Source organism: Lactuca virosa, chromosome 7 (genome assembly GCF_052849685.1).
Source record: "Lactuca virosa cultivar CGN04683 chromosome 7, Lactuca_virosa_CGN04683_v6, whole genome shotgun sequence".
In the NCBI taxonomy this organism is placed as follows: domain Eukaryota; kingdom Viridiplantae; phylum Streptophyta; class Magnoliopsida; order Asterales; family Asteraceae; genus Lactuca; species Lactuca virosa.
Window position 1 is genome coordinate 95129787 of NC_136432.1, and position 20453 is coordinate 95150239.

Consider the following 20453-nt stretch of genomic DNA (forward strand, 5'->3'; position numbering starts at 1 on the left):
ATTGAATACAACCATTTACCGAAGATCGATACCCCTTTTTACCATTATATTACATTTTATTTTCAAACAAATGGTGTAATTTTCTTGGTGAACTTGACATGCCACGAACATAAAAGTATTGAACACAAAAGAATAAACCCTAGAAGGCATCTAGTATTTTTGAAATTCATAACAAGAGATAGTAAACTAACCTTTGAATGTTATGTAATAATAACAAACAATTCCTTATTGGTGTAGAAGCTTGAGAACTAGTGTCACAAATGTAACACCTCTAATGGCTCACAAACACAATTAGCAAGAGGATTATATATGAGAGAGGATGAGGAGGCTTCAAGATTTTGACTAGTCTTCTTAGGGTAGGAGTGGCTGAAATCTAAAGGGGTTGTAGCTCCTTTTATAGCTGAGGTAGCTTAGAGCCAAAGCTAGGGTTTGCTGGAGGAAACCCTAATTCATTAGCTTAAGGCCTAAGCAGCCCATGGACTCCCTATCCAAAGGCATTGGACGAAAAATAATAGGGCCTCCCTAGAAGTTTTTGTCCAACCCTTATAGGGTGGTCCAAGAGCCTAAAACCATAACTATCAATAAATTGCTAAATAGCCCCTACACTATTAATTAATTCCTTTAATCCAAAAATAAATTGCTAAATAGCCCCTACACTAAATCCATGCAATCCTTCAACACTATAGATTCTTGAGCTTGAAGTTCACCATACAGTTTCTATAGAAAAAAGAGAGTTTTGATTTTTTTCCATCGCCTTGAATGATCATCTTCGCCATCGTCCATTGTCTTGCGAGACCATTCAGAAACTAAAGATTAGTTTCATGATTACTGCCAATAGTACCTGCATTTAAAAGTATGGTGAGTACTTGCATTTAAAAGTATGGTGATGATCAGGTTGAATCTCTTGAAAGATTAATCGAGACTTTCTACAGGAATAGATTTAAAGGCATTGAAATCGTTCAGCGCAAGTCTAAACTTCTTTTCTTGTAGTTGTTCTATCCCTTCAGACATGTTTTTGAGGGTTTCCCAAATGTCTTTTGCTGACTTAGAATTGATAACGTGATCATAAATGTCAGGTGGAACACCACAACACTTCATGAAATGTAATTTCTTTGTTTACCATTTTGGAGATATCACTAACAATGGGTCTAGACATGGTGGCGCCTCCACCAAGTCTGATTTTAGTTTCGTCGGTGATAGGAGTGATGATAGGAAGGTGAGCTCCTTCCTCAACAAATCTCCAAATAACTTTGCCAAGTATTTTCAAGTACCTCATCATACTTTGAGACCAGTGATGGTACACACTTGCAACAAGTATTAGAGCTTGATTAGAACCTAAACACTGTTATATATGTATAAAGAGTAATATTATGCCATAATCCATAAATTTTTTGAAAAGTGAGCTTAGTGGTATAGAAGACTTTTAAATCACAATTTTTTCTTAAAAGATAGGATTAGTGTTTTAAGAATAATTAAAAAAACAACCGCTTTGGCTCTGATACCAATTGTTGAGAGAAGAACATTGATAAAACATTATAATTGCAAAATGTAAGTTAATCTCGATGGATCTTTAAGTAGCTCAATAATAACTTAAGATGTAGAATGAAGAATAATTATACAGAAATATAAGAACAACGATTACAAAATAAACATACGACAAGTAATACATAACTTAGTTGAATCTTTACCAGACTTTCGTTCAAGCTTGAAGTTAATGAGCGATGAACAACATAAGCATTGATGAATAAATGAGACTTGTATTTCTGATAAGATTTTCAGAGTGCAAGACATATTTGGAACGACTCTTAACCCCACTATTTATAGACTAGAAGAGTATATCAAAATGACATGACCATGCCTATCTACGATAGACAGATGACCATACTTAGTATGCCTAACACAATCTTTCAAAAACATCTGACCATATAATGTGACTAAAAATACTTCTCTTCGTTATAGAGTATACCACATATCAGATTACAAAACGACAAAGTCATAAGTGTTCTTTGCATCATTCTTCTATACCAACTTCGCATCACAAATAGTTTAAATTAAGTTATTGTTATATATTAAACATTTCAAATTGCATAATCTTTACATAAACATTGAAATTATTGGATATTTAATATGAATAAAAAGCAATTATAGATATCAAACAAATTTGTTTCCCACCTAAATATTAACTCATTAGTTTATAACCCGTGAGAATCACGGTTACAAAATTAATTTAACTTTCATATTAGCAACTCAAAATTTTTAATCATTTATTTTAAATAAATTATTGATTAAAATATATTTTTTAGTTATATAAAATTATAATCGTTGATTTAAATAAATACATGAATTTTATATCACCTTATAATATGTATTAACTTTATTTTAATTTTTATTCTAATGTTTTAATTTAATGTAATTAGAGTAGGAAATTTAAAATTTAAAATTTAAAATTTAAAACTTAAAATTTGAAATTTGAAATGGAGAATCAATAGGTTTGTGGCATGACATTAATTAAGATGTCAAATAGGGTGACACATGGCAAAAGGAGAATAAACCTATTCTTTTATTAGAATAGGGAGATCTCTCCATAATTTACTGTCATCAAGTATGTGGACTAATCAACATAGGAATTTAAACTTAAAAGTTAGAGTAATCGGTGTGGGCAACACCCATTCCCGTTTTTATGACCTGACACGCCGGAAACGCTACGGCTGCACACACCCCCCTTTCGTCGTTTTTGCGTGTTATGTGGCTTCATATCGTGATCATAACAAAGGGCAACAACACAAATGGAGAGTAATACTGGTGGGTGTAGGCAACATGTTATAACGTGTTAAGGCACCAAAAAGGTGCAATCTCACATGCCCATGTCACCATGGTGTTATAATATCAATCGGAGGAAATGAACAACATATTATAACATGTTATAACACCCTCTATTTTCCATGTCATCATTTATTTTTCTTTTTTTAAATTTATTTATTTTCGATTTATTTATGTTTTTATTTTTCCTTTTTTATTCACGTTATATTCTTATAAAAATAAAATAAAACATGCAATTTAATTAAATCCTAAATTAACGACAACATTTAAAAACTAAAAATAACATTACACAAAAAAATAGTGAACATAAAAAAACCATAGTCCTAATTTAATAACATAAAAACAACAAACTAGTCATCCATAGATTTCTTCTCGATCCTCTCCTTCATCTTTCTTGCACTTGCACTTGCCGTGGTCCTATATTTTCTTTGCTAGTCTAAAGAATTGCTAAATCCCTTGTTATTTGATTTTCATCTGCTTGCTTACGAAGGAACTCTAAGTGCTCACGTTGCACTTCAACCTTTTGTTGCGCGATTAGATTGTGTTGGTCGAACTTTTCTTTCATTTCCGCCACCTCTTGTGCCATTCTATTGGCTTCGTCTGCGTGTCATTGAGTGCGCTTCGCTTTGTTGCACTTGACTAGTCGATGTGGGGGGATATCTATTTGATTTCGTCAGGGATGTCAACCCCGTCGGCATTGAGGTCGATGTTATTTCGTGCGTCAGAAACGTCAAACGAAGTCGAATTGCACGACCTCTTTGATTGTACCTCCGATGATGTTGGCGTTTTAAGCCATGTTGGATCGTTTCTCACCATCTCCCAAAAATTTTCCTACTCGAAAACATGTCCCATTTCGACGTGATATTGCTCCCTCACAGCTTTGAAAAAATCAAAATCATTCGCACCACATTGCTTTTACGAAAAAAAGTTTGTTGTAGATTGCATTAAACTTAGTGCACTTCCGATTAATTGGATTCCAGTTGCTTCTAAGCATATCGGTATTGTGATACGCCTCGTCTTTTTTCAAAATTGTGCGAAAATTTCTGAGCACGACTTCCCAAAAACTAACTCTCTTCATATCGTTTCATTTAGTTGGATTTTTTGAAGTCTTGCACCACGCCACAGTCATCACATACCCCTCCTCCACACTCAACCATACTGGAGTTTCTTCTTCACTTTCCGAGATCGTTTTCCCTTTCCCTCTAGGTTTCCGACTACCTCCCGCTTGCATATCGAGAACCGTATCTTGTGTGGGTGGTGGTTGTGTGGTTGTTTGTGGCATGGAAGCGAAAGTGTTGAAAAAGTTTTGTTGAAGGTTTGAGTTTTGTTGAATGTGGGACGATGCACGAAATTGCATTAGGGTGAGGCGGGATTTAAAAAGTTTTCACCTTAAGTAGGTTCATATAGTTCTCCTATGGTGTGAACTCCATCGGAATGAATGTGTTTGTGTTTGGAGGAGGGGTGTTCGGGTTTTGCTCCATATTTGGTTGAATGAGAAAGGGGTTGATTTTTGTGTAATAAGATGGGAGAAAGAGAAGAATGGTATAGGTAAAAAAAACGAATGTATGTTTGTATTTATATGTGAGGGTTTTGCTATCTCTCTCTCTCTCTCTCTCGATATATATATATATATATATATATATATATATATATATATATATATATATATATATATATATATATATATATATATATATATATAAAAGAGATTATGTGAATTAATAGTACCCTAAAACAAAATTCTAAAGTCTTATAAAACATAACAAACATTTGGTCTATTAATTTGTGTTAATCATGGTTGTCAAAATCACAATCCTGATCGTATGAAAAACGATCCGGATTGTAAACGGATGATATTTGGGGTAGGATCGTAAGATCGTAGGTAAGATTGTAGGATCGAGATCTGATCCGATCTGATCCTACCTTCCCTTGAATTTTTATTTCTTTTCGCAAATAATTCTTTTACCAACTTATGTCTTTTACCCTTTACCAATTTACCATTTATCATTTTGTGTTGTGACGTATAACTAATATTTTGAAGTTTTTATAACTTTTGAACGAAAAATTGAATGCATGAAATAATTTTTAAGATTAGAAATTATAAATTAAAATTATATTTTATTTTTTGGGATATTATGATTATGATCTTGATCCTGATCTTATAATCCCGATCTTGCAAACCCAAAAACGATCCTACATAGGATCTCAATCTTGACAACCTTAGTGTTAATTATTACTTTTAAACTTTTGTCTACGGCGTGGTGGGTAAGGCCACACAATATACTACATACCCTGTATGTAGTTTGCTGAATTGCACCAAGAACACCACAGATATGTGGTTGTGGTGTGGATTAGACCTTCACTGTTTCCTTTCCTTGCATTCTCTCTTTTTTTTTATTGGCCAACAGCTAAAAATGGTATTTTTAATTTTTTTGGGTTTATAATATTTAATTAAATTATACATACTGAAAATTATATTAAAATTTATGATTTTTAATTGTTTATAAAAAAAATATAATATTGATATGAAATATCTTTTAGAAAAATATAAAAAATAAAAGGAAGTGAAATATGACTAGTTTGAGTACATGAGCTTGATCATTAATTTGCATAAAGTGGAAATTTTTTTATTGCTAATGACGAATCCACACCCACTTGGCCACTTGATTAGTTTTTGGTAATATTGGGAGACCGAGGTCAAAGGGTTCATCTTCCATCGTCGCAGGTCCATTCCAGTTCTTCTTCAATTTCAATGGCTTCCAGTTCTTCCTCTAGTATTATGGTTTCTCCTGGTGCTAATACTAGCAGCTATGACGTTTTCTTAAGCTTTAGAGGGGAAGATACTCGTGATTCTTTTACCGATCATCTTTACAAGACATTGAAGGGAGCAGGAATTGGTACTTTCATGGATAACGAAGAAATCAATAGAGGCGAAGAACTGAAGCCGGAGATCGAGAGAGCAATTAAAGAATCTAAGGGTTCAATAGTTGTATTGTCAGAGAACTATGTAACTTCCACGTGGTGCCTTGATGAGCTTCTGTTGATCCTCCAACAAAGGATGGAGTGCAATCATTTCGTTCTGCCTGTTTTTTACCACGTTGACCCTTCTGATGTCAGGAAACAAAAAAACACTTTTGCAATCGATGTCAAAGCCTGTTCAAGGTGGACAGAACAGAACGTAAACCTGTGGAAGAAGGCTCTTAAGGAGGTTGCTGATTTGGCAGGCATGGTTCTGTCAGGGTATGGCTGTTTTTGTAATTCAATCAAACTCGTTAGTATATATTACTAGATAAAATATTTGACTTTTTATTATTAAATTTCGGATTCAATAAGACTGTATGCGCACTTACTAAGTTACTATGTACACATCATAAAACATTTTTATTCTGTGCACTATAACTGAAGCAGTTATGTTCTTAAGAAGTTCAAATGCCATGCTCATTTTCATTCTTCTTTTGTTGCAGGTCTGAATCAGAATTTATTGCAAAAATTGTTGATACAATTGACTATAAACTAGATTTGAAATTAGTTAGTACTCCACCTCATCTAATTGGAATGGACTCTAGAACTATATTTATCAATTCTTGGTTGAAAAATAAGCAATCTGGTGATAACATCTTGGCAATTTGTGGTATGGGAGGCAGTGGCAAGACGACACTGGCCCAATTTATTTATAACTCAAACAAGAAATATTTTGAAAACACCAGTTATCTTGAAGAGATTGGAAAACACTACAAACTTCCTCATGGTTTACTTGGGCTACAAAAACAACTTCTCACTGACATTTTAGGGGGAAAGAATGAAAGGATATCCAATGTTTCTGAGGGAACAAGTAAAGTTGAGGCTGCCTTACAGAAGAAAAGGGCGTTTATTGTTCTTGATGATATTGATGAACATGACGAGTTAGGTGCTTTACTTGGAACAAAGGGTTTACATACACAAAGCAAGATCATAGTAACAACTAGGATTCTAGATATACATGCTTGGTTTGGGTCCCTATCCCAGAATTGCTGGGTGTACAAACTCAGATTGTTGAATGACTATGAATCACTAAAGCTTTTAAGTTTCCATGCCTTTGGATCCAAAAATGCTATGGAGGGTTTCAAGGATCTCGCACTACAGTTAGCACAGTATTGTGGTGGAAACCCACTTGCTCTGAAAGTACTGGGGTCTTCTCTATTTGTTAATGCTGAAGACCCACGGAAAAGAAGTAGCATAATCGAGATTTGGAGAAGTACATTGAATTCACTGAATTCATTAGAAGGAGATGTTGATGATAAAATCCAAGGTATACTTCAAAAGAGCTTTGATTCCTTACCACGTGCCAGTAACAGAGAGTTGTTTTTGCATATTGCTTTTTTCTTTGTTGGTGAATATGAGGATTATGTGGTAAAGATATTGGAGCATGACTGGCATGCAAAAGCTGGGATCATGACCCTCATTAACAGATGCCTTCTATCCATCTCATCAAGTAAGAAACTGGTGATGCATCAACTGCTTCAAGAGATGGGAAGAAAGATTGTCCTTGAAGAATCCAAAGATCCTTCAAAACATAGTAGAGTCTCACAAAATTATGAATCTTATCGTTTGTTGGGAAAAGGAAAGGTAATTAAGAGCTTTTTATGTGTTTCTTTAAACTTACTTTCCCTTCAAAACCTCCTGTGTTAACTAGCCTTCTCTCATTTAATGTCTTTCTTCATTAGGGTTCCGAGACAATCGAAGGTCTAGCACTTGACGTGCGAAAGCTCGAGCAAGGGATGAGATCAAATGTAAGCCAAAGAAGTGAATTAATGTATTGTACTTATAAAGCGAGAATGAAAGAGATTATCTTAATACAAAATTGTTATACTTCAGTATCAGCAGGAATTCTAATTATTGGAAATATGGCAGTTGAAGCAGGGTTTTTTGCTATTGCTTCAGTTTGCATTGTATCTCTTTCTATTCCTGTCTCTAATTTTTTTCTGTTCCCGTCAAAAGAGCTGATGACTCCATAACTTAAGCCTCTTATGCTGTGATACTTTGTATATTTTTTTGGTGCATTTGCATTTAACTTTGTATATGAGGCATACTAATCTATTCACGCAATGCTATACTTGCAGCCATTAGCCCTTAAAACAGGTTCACTTGCGAAGATGGACAAGCTAAAATTGCTTCAGCTGAAATACGTGAAACTCAAAGGATCCTACAAGAATTTACCAGAACTAAGATGGTTGTGCTGGCATGGATGTCCTTTAAAAACAATACCCTCTGGCTTATTGATGAGCAGCTTGGTGGCTATAGACATGAGTTTCGGAAACTTGAAAAAGTTTGAACCACCCATGGTAGGAATTCGATCTCCTGTTTGAACTTATAGCTTCTCATTTTTGGACAAATTTTGTATGAATGTATAATTTTAAATCAATCTTGTTATTCTTGGAATAGGTTCTTCATTCGCTGAAGATTTTGAATCTTAAAGAGTCTCACAAACTTGTCAGTATCCACAATCTTTCCCGTCTTCCTAATCTTGAGACTTTGATTCTCTGGAACTGTGGAAGGCTGACTCATGTTTGTGAAACAATTGAATGCCTTGAGAGCCTTTCTCTGTTGGACTTTACAGGGTGTACAAATCTGTGGAAGGTTTCATCGAATAAGAAGCCAAAATCTTCATGTACTGGTGGAGGAATTCCACGCCAATCGTTTTCCTTACCAGACTCGTTGAAGTTTTTGTTTCTCAATGACTGTAACCTTGAGAACAACAATGACATTCCATTGTTTTTTAGTGGCCAACCATTCTTTTACTTGAATTTAGGCAATAATCTATTGGAGGTCCTGCCCAATAACATTAATCTTAAAATGCTTCGGGTACTTGAATTGACTTCATGTCCAAAATTGAAGTCCCTTCTATGTCTCCCAAGTACGCTAGAAGAGTTGTATACATATCGGTGTTTCTCACTGGAGAAAATAACATTCGAATCAGCTCGATTCAAGCTGCGGAAATTTGTATATCGAGATTGTAACAAAGTGTCTGAAATTCAAGGCCTTTTCAAATTGGTGTCAATAGAAAAACTTCATGAAGTAGATTTGGGACACATGAAATGGATCAAAGCATATCAAGATCGTGAGGTGGACCTGGTGGGTGATGAGATCACTAGAAACAGAAAGTGGCATATCCAGGTACCTTTCTCTCTCACACACACAAATACAGGCATAAGTACACAAAAACACACCTGTTTGGCTCTGGCAAACTGGTTAATATATGAATAAGTAGATATTTCTGCGATTTGTTTGGCCAGGTATTGTACGAGTATGGCATAATGAACACATATCTGCCTGGAATAATTGATCAAAGCATCACAGCATCTGAGTATAGATCATTGTCCCCGAATGTATCCTTTCGTGTGCCGTCTTGTCCTAAGAAACAAAGGATCCAAGGATTACAAGTAACAGCTTTATACAGACCATCAGGCCAGGATGAAGATATCTGGGTTTTGTTCACCAAAATTAGTAATACGACCAAGGGCCTTACTTGGATGTACAATCCTGTGGTCTATTGCCAACCAGGAGTTGGTGAAGATGCTGTATGGATAAGCTATTGGCCAATTGGAAACATATTAGACACTGGTGATGAAGTCAATGTGTCCATCATTGTGGGGAATGGATTGAATGTAACTGAGTGTGGTGCCAGCCTTGTGTTCATAGATGATGGTGAAGTAGAGAAAGAAAGCTGTGAACATCACATGAAAGAGGAAGAAGTTATTGGAGGAGATTTATCTGAATTTGAGCTGACTACAAAAGGGTACTATCTTTGCCGCCGTGATTTCTTCAAGTCAACAACCCTTGATTGGGTAAAGGTGTTACTTGGTGATCCCATTCCCTATACGGGTAAGTTCCTCTTTGTGCTGATGCTTTTAGTCTAGATTAAGCAGCAAAAAATGATGTATCCTTGTATCACATCATAGAGTTACTAGGATGGAGGAAATCTCGTCCGACACAATACTCAATTGCATCATTTATGGAATTGGAAACTTTCAGAGGCAGCTTTTTTTCCAATATGAAAGTAAGTATATACTTTAATAGTTGCTTTTGGCATGAATTACTATTATTTTATCTGTGATCTAGATCAAAAGTAATAATTTAGGGGTGTTCGTTGGTTCATATCCAACGCTTTTGAGTGGAACCAATTCAATTGACCGTGGTCAACCAAACCGATCCAGTTGAATACTTGATTGGATCGGTTTTATTCATCTTATATTAATTATTGATGATCCAATGTGGCCTATTGGACCTATCCATTTGATGCAGGAGCATCCAATCACATCCTCCTATTGGCTGACTTTTTTAATGTTATAGTGAATTGTTTAGTTGATTTGATTCCTATTTGAATTGTTTTCAAATAATAAGAGATTTATAGGAAGATAATTTATGTTTACAGAATATATATCTTTAATCTAAATCTTAGGAGTATTTTTAGGAAAGTTGAGCTGTCTTTTTCCTAGGGTTATGAGTATTTTCCCTGTACGTTCAAGGCAGTTTTCTTGGATATTATTTGATGATAAAACATCGAGATTTTCAGTGTTCTTGTTTTCTTCTACCTTGTGTTTCCAGCCATTTGATTTTTGCCACCTTTTGGCATCATTTCCTCCCTATTAGAGATAAAACGTGATTATCTCTAGATTTATTTTAAATGTATTTAAATTATAAGTTATCTTGTATCTTATCTTGTAATTGTTGTACTATATAATCTCAATCAATAAAATGGGAACATTAAGCGTGAATTATGATCCTTATATGGTATCAGCTTCATATTCCGATCCTATCTTCTTCCTCCTTCATCTTTGCCGACTCTACTAGTTTGCCCTAATGGCTGCCGGCGATCCCTCCTCCACAGAAACCACTCTCCCTCTTGCAACCATCTTACATCTCCTAACAGTTAAACTATCCTCTACCAATTATCTTCTCTGGCGAAATCAGATTGCTCCTCTCTTGATCAATCAACAACTTTTTTCACATGTTGATGGAACTGCTGTTGCACCGCCTTCCACTCTACCTCCTCTCGCCACCTCTAAAGAATCAGAAGGCTCATCTACGCCAAACCCTGCTTATGCAACATGGCTAGCAGCCGACCAGCGAGCGTCTCTTATTATTCAGTCCAGCCTCTCTGAAGAAGCGATGGCAGAAACTATTGGTATCACCTCTTCTCGTGACCTCTGCCAAGCTCTTGAAGCAACATATAGCCATGATTCGGTGGAACGCATGCAAACTCTATGTGATTCCCTTCGCCAATTGAAGAAAGGTAACACTTTTGTTCTTGAATATGGTAGGAAGTTTAAACTTATCTATGATCAATTATCTGCTATTGGTCACCTGATTTCTGATGCTGATAAAACTCACTGGTTTTTATGAGGTCTTGGATCCACATTTGAAACTTTTTCTACTGCTATACGAGTTACTAAACCCAAGCCATAATTCCGTGACATACTTGCTCAAGCCGAAAGTCATGAAATTTTCATTAATACTATGCATGGTTCGAGTAGTACCCCAGCTGTTGCTGCGTTCAACGCACAAACTCAACGCCCCACAAACAATTCCTGTGGAGGCTACTCAGGTACACGAGGAGGACGATCCTCCTCCTCTCGTGGAGGTTCATCCGGTGGTCGTGGTAAACGACCACCACATTGTCAATTGTGCAGGAAAAATGGACACTATGCTTCTTCTTGTCCAGATTTGTCTACATTTGCTCAAAATGGTTCGTCTCCAAATGCAAATTTAGCTGCTGCTTTTCACTCTCCATACAATGTCAACAACATCGTGGTATGTTGATTCAGGTGCATCTGATCATATGACTAATTTACATGCCAATCTTGACTCATCAACTACATATACGAGAAAGGATCAGGTCGTATTCGGTAACGGTAATGTTCTTAACATTTCTCATATTGGCAAAGCTAATCTTTCCAAAGACATTCAACTATTAGATGTGCTAGTTGTTCCACATCTCACCAAGAACCTCTTATCGGTTAGCAAATTGACTAACGAATCACCCATGGATATCTTGTTTTCTGATTCTTTCTTTGCCATTGAGAACCGAGCAACCAAGGAACCCCTCATCAAGGGTAAATGTGAGAACGGACTGTATGTGCTGGAACGTGGCAGCAAGGCATTCTTAGCAGCACTTAAAAGTAGAAGACTCAAAGCATCTTTTGAATTATGGCATAATAGATTGGGACATGCATCTTTTGATATCATTTCTTTGTAGAATAAATTAGGTTTCTTAGCTGTTACATCTGTTTTACCAAAACCTGATTTGTGTTCATCTTGTCAACTCTCTAAAAGCAAACAGTTGCCTTTTGACAATAATTTTAAACGTTCTTTACATGTGCTTGATCTAATACACTGTGACTTATGGTGACCTGCACCTATTATCTCTACAAGTGGATACTCTTATTATGTGATTTTTGTAGATGATTTCTCACACTTCACATGGTTCTATCCGTTAAAGGCCAAGTCAGATTTTCATACAATTCTTGATGCCTTTTTAAAATTGGTGCAAACACAATTCTCTTGCAAAGTCAAGGAATTTCAAAGTGATGGTGGTAACGAATTCATTAATCATCGAGTTAGCAACATCTTTTTTCAAAATGGTACTCATCACCGATACTCATGTCCCTACACCCACAACAAAATGGGAGAGCTGAACGAAAACATGGACATGTTACTGAGACTGGGCTTGCAATGTTATTTAATGCTCACGCTCCCGCTGCTTATTGGGTTGATGCTTTTAGCTATGCTGTCTATGTCATTAATCGGCTTCCTACCAAACTTCTTGACAACAAAAGTCCATTCGAGTTGCTCTATCATAACACACCTAATTATGATGTGTTTAGAACATTTGGCTGTCGAGTTTTTCCTTATTTAAGGGATTATGCTCCTTATAAACTTGCTCCCTAGGAGCATGGCATGCATCTTCATTGGTTACTGCACCCAATATAAAGGATATTGTTGCCTAGACTTAACAACAAATCGTATCTACACCACGCGACATGCCCAATTTAATGAGCACGTGCTTCCCTTTGTTGGCCACTTTACATCATCTAACTTGAATGATGTTCCATATGCAAGCTTCTATGAACGTGATCATGTTTTACCTTCTAAAGTTGTCTCGGCATCTGAATCTATGGCAACATCTCCCACATCTGTAGCGTTACCACACACTTGTCCTACCTGTACAACGCATGCTACCAGCTCCCACACTCATGCTTCCGCCTCAGCTACATCTGATGACACTGCCCCTGTCCCAAACATGGAACCTCATGAGACGTTACTAGCAACTCCATCTTCATCACCGACATCACACCCCACACCTCCTGCCGTGTCTACTCCGGTTCAACAACGGACACCAACTCCACAACCTACTTGGCTCCATCCCATGGTCACTCGTTCATGTAAAGGCATTTTCAAACCCAAATATATGGTTGATCTTGCTCACCTTCCTCCCTCGGCATTACATCATGCTCTCTTGACTATCACCACACCCAAAGGGTTTAAATCTGCCTCCAAACACCCTCATTGGCTTATGGCAATGGAGGATGAAATTCTTGCACTCAAAACCAACAACACTTGGGATTTGGTACCCCGTCCAAAAAATGCAAACATCGTTGGTTCCAAATGGATCTTTCGTACAAAACTTCGTGCCGATGGCTCCGTTGAACGACTTAAAGCTCATCTTGTTGCTCAAGGGTTCACACAAATTTCGGGCTTGAATTTTTCTTATACCTTCAGTCCTATCGTCAAAGCCTCGACTGTCTGCATTGTTTTATCTCTTGCAATTCTACACAAATGCCCTCTCCACCAACTAGACGTAAAAAATGCCTTCTTAAACGGTCATCTCTCTAACACAATTTTTATGGAGCAACCACCATGGTACCTTGATGAACGATTTCCAAACCATGTTTTTCGTTTAAAGAAAGCATTATACGGCCTTAAACAGGCACCACAGGCATGGTTTCAACGACTTAGCACTTTTCTTCTCGGTCGTGGGTTTTTCCGTAGTCGTGCCGATACGTCACTTTTTGTGTTTCAAAGACATCGTGATATTCTATACATCCTGGTTTATGTTGATGATATTATTCTTACTGGCAACAACTCTGCTTTCATCAAGACTTTCATCACTCGTCTCAACAATGAATTTGCAACAAAGGATCTTGGAAATCTAAGTTATTTTCTGGGTCTTGAAGTTACTTATCCCGAAAATGGTTTGTTTCTCACACAAACTAAGTATGTTCATGACATACTTACAAGAGCTGGTCTACTCGAATCTAAACATGTCTCTACCCCATTGTCTACTTCTGAGTTGCTTACTTCCCATGGATCACCGTTTTCCTACCCTACTATGTATAGATCACTTGTTGGAGCCCTACAGTATCAAGAGTAATCCTTATACTCCCCGCCTTGTAAAGGACTCGCCTTCGAGTCTGCTCCTTCATATGTTCCCTCCATAAATGGCGATACATCAGCGACAATGAAAGTAGCCGACACGTTGTAATAACAAGTTAGTTCAATTTTATAGGCATTATCATCGATCTTCTTAATCACTCGTAAAGGACCATCAGCATGGGGCTTCAACTTCCCAAAACGACCAGCTGGAAAACGATCCTTTCTTAGATGAACCTAGACCAGATCACCCTCCTTGTAGACAACTTGCTTCCTATGCTTGTTTGCTCGATTTTTATACGTTGTATTATGTCTAATGATTTGATCATGAACCTTCTGATGGAGAGTTTTGATTTGCTATGATTGATCTTCCGCCTCAACACTAACATGGTGAACATGGGGATAGGTGTCAAATCAAGCAGAGTGAGGGGGTTTCGGCCATATACGACCATGAATGGGCTCAATCCAGTAATACGGTTCGTGGAACGGTTATAGGTGAACTCAACTTGGTTAGATCCAATTTCTTGGGATTATCACCGATAAGACTTCGTAACAAATTGCCCATACTCCGGTTTGTAACTTTTGTTTGACCATCCGTTTGTGGATGGGGAGAGCTACTAAATTGCAGCTTAGAACCCATACTTTTCCAAAGGGTGCGCCAAAAATTACTTACAAATTTAACATCCCGATCCGAGGTGATGGTCTTTGGAACTCCATGAAGCTTGACAATTTCAGAAAAATACAATCTCGCAATTTTGCTTGCATCATAAGTCTTAGCGCAGGGTACAAAATGAGTCATAGTCTTCAGATATGGTATTCTTCCTTTGAAGGCTAGCATTTTCATTTCATTTTCACTCATATGTGCAAGTTTTTGGTGTCATAGAGTGGATGCCCAAACTTCTCCAACAACATGTGATTCAGCATCAAAAACTTCCACCGTATATAGTGTAGCCTACTTCTGACCTCTAGCAACGACTAAGTTTCCATTTGTCAACTTCCACTGATGGTCACCAGACTTTCATCATCAAGATGTCCCATTGATATTAACATCCTCTTCAAGTCTAGAATGAAACGGACATTTTTCAAAGTCCACTTCGTATGTAAAGTCGTCTCGAGGACCACATCCCCAACACAAGTAATATCTAGACTCTTGTTGTCTACTAATCTGACATTCCCTTTGTATTGCTGAAAATTCTGCATTACTTCTCTGGAATGACTAGCATGGAACGATGCACTTGAATCCATGATCCAGGATTCTGTTGAGTTTTCAACATAGCAAATGAGCGCATCATTTTTAGAATCTGCTAGCATATTTACTTCCTTCTTACCTTTATCCGTCGAAGGCTTTAGGCACTGATTTATGAAATGACCTTTATTATTACAACTCTTGTTGTCTGATAATCTGACATTCCTTTTGTGCTGCCAACGAATGACTAGCATGGAGCGACGCACCTGAATCCATGATCCAGGATTCTTTTGAATTTTCAACACAACAAATGAGCACATCATTTTCAGAATCTACTACTATATTTACTTCCTTCTTGCCTTTACCTTTCTTGCCTTTTATCTTTCTTGTCTTTTATCTGGTTAAGGCTTTGGGCATTGATTTCTGATATGACCTTTCTTATTATAGCTCCATCAAGTAATATATTTCATGCTCTTTGTGTTCCTTGATTGACTCTCTTTCTCGACTTCGATCTTCCTCTACCACCACCTCCTCTGTTGGAACCTCTTCCTCTGTCTTAGAAGACTATTGGAAGCTTCCCTGACACTGCGTATGCACACATCGTCACTAAGGATTAAATCGCGAATACCTTTGAACGTCAACTTAGAAAAGTATAAAATAAGAACAAACCGTATATTATGCCAACTTACACTTTTGGGCCTTAAACTTTAAGTGACTTGCCTTTCATGGCTCCACTAAACCCAACACCTATATCCTAATCAACCCCTTTCAACTCTGTTAACCTGCAAACTAAATTTAAAACACCTACCACAATATTGATGTTTGGTTTAGGCCAAAGTCTTGTAGAAGCCTTCCAGGTCTTCTATGAAAAACATAGAAAAGAATACCAAGATTCGCAAATGACCAGCACGACAAATGGAAGTAAATCTCTGTGTGTGTGTGTGTGTGTGTGTGACAGACAACACGAGAACAATGTACTCATGATTTGGTCTTAAACATGAGGTTACTTACACAGGATTGATTGATTGGAAATCCTGGGCCAAAATTTCCATATGGGCCTAGCCGCACCATAAAGTTTACTACTGCCCCTTTGATCCCCGAGAGGGACTTCTTCCGGAAACAATCAGACCTACAATTCAACTGTGCTGTTTTTATCATCTCCTATTTTTTTTTTTCAGTACGGTTTTCTGGTTCTATATAATTCTTTTATAAAGCGTAGTGATTCTTATCATCTCCTGTTTTTTTCAGTATTATTTTCTGGTCCTATATATTTCTTTGATAGATTATAGTGCACATTTCAGGAAATTGTGCTGAAAATTGACTCATACAGTCGAACTAAAGAAAAGAAGATGTTGAAGGCGTTATCTGCTGTACATGGCGTGAATTCGGTTATGATCGATATCAAAAGATGGACGGTAACTGTTAGTGGGGATGTTGATGCTGTGGATGTTGCTATATGTGCCAAGAAGATCAAAGACATGCACATCATAAGTAATGGGTCTGCGTAAAAGGCTCAAAATAACATGAAACAGCTGTTGGACCTGGGTACGAATCAAAAAAAGAACAAGAAAGGGGAGTAGCACTAGTTTTATGATTTCTATATCATTATCCAGAAGCTCCACACATTCCAGAGGATACACATACCCGTTCAATGATGTAAAGACAGAGGGAATAGAAATGATTTCAAGGAAGGTGAGTGAGCTGCATCAGTATTCCAGTTTCATTTTCTTTGTTTTGTCCTATGAAATACTCCCTCCGTCCCAAAATTATAGTCGATTTTTCTTTTTTGGTTTGTCCCAAAATAATAGTCCACTTCTAAAAATAAATAACATTTTTATCAAAATACCCCTCATCATTACTTAACCAACTAAGCATTTAATAGAACATTAAATGCAAAGTAAGGACAAAACTGTCATTTTATTGTATAAAGTTAATGGTAATTAATGCTTCATTATTCTGTGTGTTTTTTTGTCTGTGGACAATAATTTTGGGACGGAGGGAGTATATCATATGCCACATATTTGTGTTTTTACAGTCACCATATATAGATAAATCAACCGTAGTATATGACATTTGACTGAAACAATTGGTCCTCGTATCGCTAGAGCCTAGTCTCCTGTGGCCCCGGCTGACTAACACATTAAGATTTTTTTAGATATTTGGGCCCAAAAGACCATAATAAAAGGGATAATTTCTTTTATATGCTTAGAAATTTTAAATATTACTTTTATATGCTTAGAAATTTTAAATATTACTTTTATATGCTTAGAAATTTTAAATATTACTTTTATATTTTTACGATCAAACTTTTGTTTGCTTCATCTCTTGAAAAAAGATGACTTCTTTCAAGCAATCCTTTATGTATACATAGTCGTTTGACCACAATTGACAAATCCATAGTGTATCTTTAACAATGCAACCGTCTTTAAAGTTTTAGACAATGATTGAAGCTTTGGTGGTATGAAGCGAATGACGTGTTGGAAGCTTAGTAATATTTAATTAGGTTTAATTCTAATTAAATTGGTTTAATTCTAATCTTTAATTTGCAAAGGGTATTTTAGTAAAATTAAACAGAATTTTGATTACTAAATAAGTTTTTGAGTAAATTACACGAATGGTCCCTATGGTTTGGGGTAATTTGCACGTTTGGTCCCTAACTTATTTTTTTAACTCGGAAGGTCCCTATTGTTTGTTTTTGTTACCTGCTTGGTCCCTACTGTTTGTTTTTGTTACACGATTGGTCCCTGTCTTACCTAAAAAGACTATTATTTAAATAGAGAAAAATGGTGGGGTATGTAAGGTAAGGTGATGGGGTGGGGTTGGGGGTGTGTTTATTTAAATAAATTAAAAAAATCAAGTGAAAAATAGTATTTTTAAGTAAAACAGGGACCAAATGCGTAACAAAAACAAACAGTAGGGACCTTCCGAGTTAAAAAAATAAGTTAGGGACCAAACGTGCAAATTACGCTAAACCATAGGGACCATTCGTGTAATTTACTCTAAGTTTTTTAATATTAAAATAATTCAAAAATAATTAAATTATGAATTTGGATATGAAAGTGAGTTTTATAGTTTGAGATGGATATATATTTAATTATAAAATTTATAAGGATATATAAATAAAATTTAAAATTTCCAAGGATATATCCTATAATAAAAAGTGTGGCCCAAAATCTATTTTTATAGGTTGTTATCAAAAGTCCAAATGTTGATAATAATCATTTAATATATCTATATCTTTACATTCTTATAATGCATAGATAATGTACAACAGTTTTATGCACAAAAGTCTTAAATTAACACTTTGAAGTACAATCATTGACGCAAGAATAAAACACCAGGCGTGTCTCTTTAGTTCCGCTCGTTTTGTTTCGTTTTGCTTTGTTCTCCTACCCAACTTTATGCTTAGTTCCCGAGTTCTAGCAAAGAAAAGAAAAAAAGGGGGAAAATGTAAGGAGATAAAAGAAGAGAAAGAAAAGGAAAAGAAATTTGTATTTCATGTTCACAAGTTGGAGGGAAGTGGAAGGAAAATTAAACATTTTGTTTATTTCTCTCCAAATCCTTCCAAATTGGCAGGAAAGTTATGAGACAAAATGATCATTTTGTTTCCTTCCCATTTCTTCCTTTAATGAAATTCAGGAACACAATTCCTTTTACTTTCTTGTCACTTTCATCAATTTTTTTCCTTCGTTAAATTCAACCCTGGAATAGGTGTTAAATCGGGTCTAAACCTTTATTCCTCTCCCTAGATCCTATTACAACCTTTGGCCGACGTCATCGCTCTCCTTCAATTCGTCAATATCTCCAACAATGAACCCTAAACAGTCACCGGTCATCCTTTTCCGCTACCAATATCTAACCTTATCTCCTTTTGATCTGTATAAACCAACACCCGTCCCAGAATATTATTGATTTTCAAGTTTAATTTTGATTATTTGATGTTTGATTATGTTTAATTGATATTTCTTCCTGAATATGATTTCATTTATAAGTTAACATTTGATCTGGTTCCTATAATTTCAAATGCAGATTCATTTATTAGTCCTTGGGTGTGTATGGATTTGTAGAAGGTGAAATCTCCAACAGAGGAAAAAGAGGATCCGATGAGGTTTGTTGAGATATATTCTGGTTATTTATCATTTTATGGCAAATAGTTTTGGATGATCTTTAATGGATTTTAATTCAATGGAGTTTCTATGATTTCCAAACTCAAAGAAATATGGCTTACTATCTCATGATCAAATCCTCTTTACATAAATTTATTTGTTATTTATTTTCTTCATTTTCAATTGATTACATCTTTATGTTATTTTTTGTTGTCAGGCAAGATTGAAGAGGGGGGATAGCAAGGGTTTCAGACCTCACTCCCCATTTCCCGCTCTTGAAGGAAGGGTCCATTATCCCTTAACATTAAAGCATAGGAAAGGAAAAATATTTGTTTAATGGCAGTATAGAGGACGATGTTGGTGTTCTTACTTTTCACTATTAACCCAGGAAGCCAAAAACACAGAGTACAAGCAATTTTTTTGAGAAATGTTTTGACATTATAATAAACATGCTGTCTTTTGATTTTTATAACTATTTGTATACAGGTGATGATTTGATGATTTATATTATGTCAAATAAACTCACATTGTACTTTAAATTATTTGTTTGTAAATTCAGGATCTGCATGGGAGTCGTCATTCTTCAATAGTTGTTTTGTAGTGTTATTTCTTTATATAAAGTGACTTCCACATTTAGCTATTAACTTGAGTTAAGTTTAGAAAATTGTGGCCACATGAAAGCGAGTCTATAAAGTTCAGCTCAATGAGTCAAAGGATGGAAACAAATACATGGTGTTGTTATTGTGTTATCTGTATATCTTTTGTTAGGATTTTTCTACTGTTGTTCTGCTCATTGATATTAACAACAATCAGTCATCTATTCTATAAGCTTGGTGGAATTAAAGTTGGCAAAGATCTGGTAAAGCTGGAAGACAATGTTGATGTTCCTAATAAAGGATAGGGACTCGGTGAAAATATCAAAATAAGGAGGG

General features: G+C 36.0%; 1 protein-coding gene across 5 annotated transcripts; it reads left to right on the forward strand.

Moving 5' to 3' along the window:
- Positions 1-5472: 5472 nt before the first annotated feature.
- On the forward strand, positions 5473-20060 carry LOC145124272 (disease resistance protein RUN1-like). Of its 5 annotated transcripts, XM_079059539.1 has the most exons (10): positions 5473-6060; positions 6285-7425; positions 7524-7589; positions 7920-8141; positions 8242-8973; positions 9093-9681; positions 9759-9856; positions 16717-17107; positions 19445-19523; positions 19739-20060. In XM_079059539.1, exons 1-8 carry the CDS (start codon positions 5573-5575, stop codon positions 16921-16923), a joined length of 3543 nt encoding a protein of 1180 aa, XP_078915665.1. In that variant the 5' UTR covers positions 5473-5572; the 3' UTR covers positions 16924-17107; positions 19445-19523; positions 19739-20060. The 5 variants fall into 5 exon arrangements, with proteins under 5 accessions (XP_078915665.1, XP_078915669.1, XP_078915668.1 ...); XM_079059543.1 differs by lacking the exon at positions 16717-17107; XM_079059542.1 differs by lacking the exons at positions 16717-17107; positions 19445-19523; positions 19739-20060 and adding exons at positions 10598-11545; positions 11625-12174.
- Positions 20061-20453: the final 393 nt, after the last annotated feature.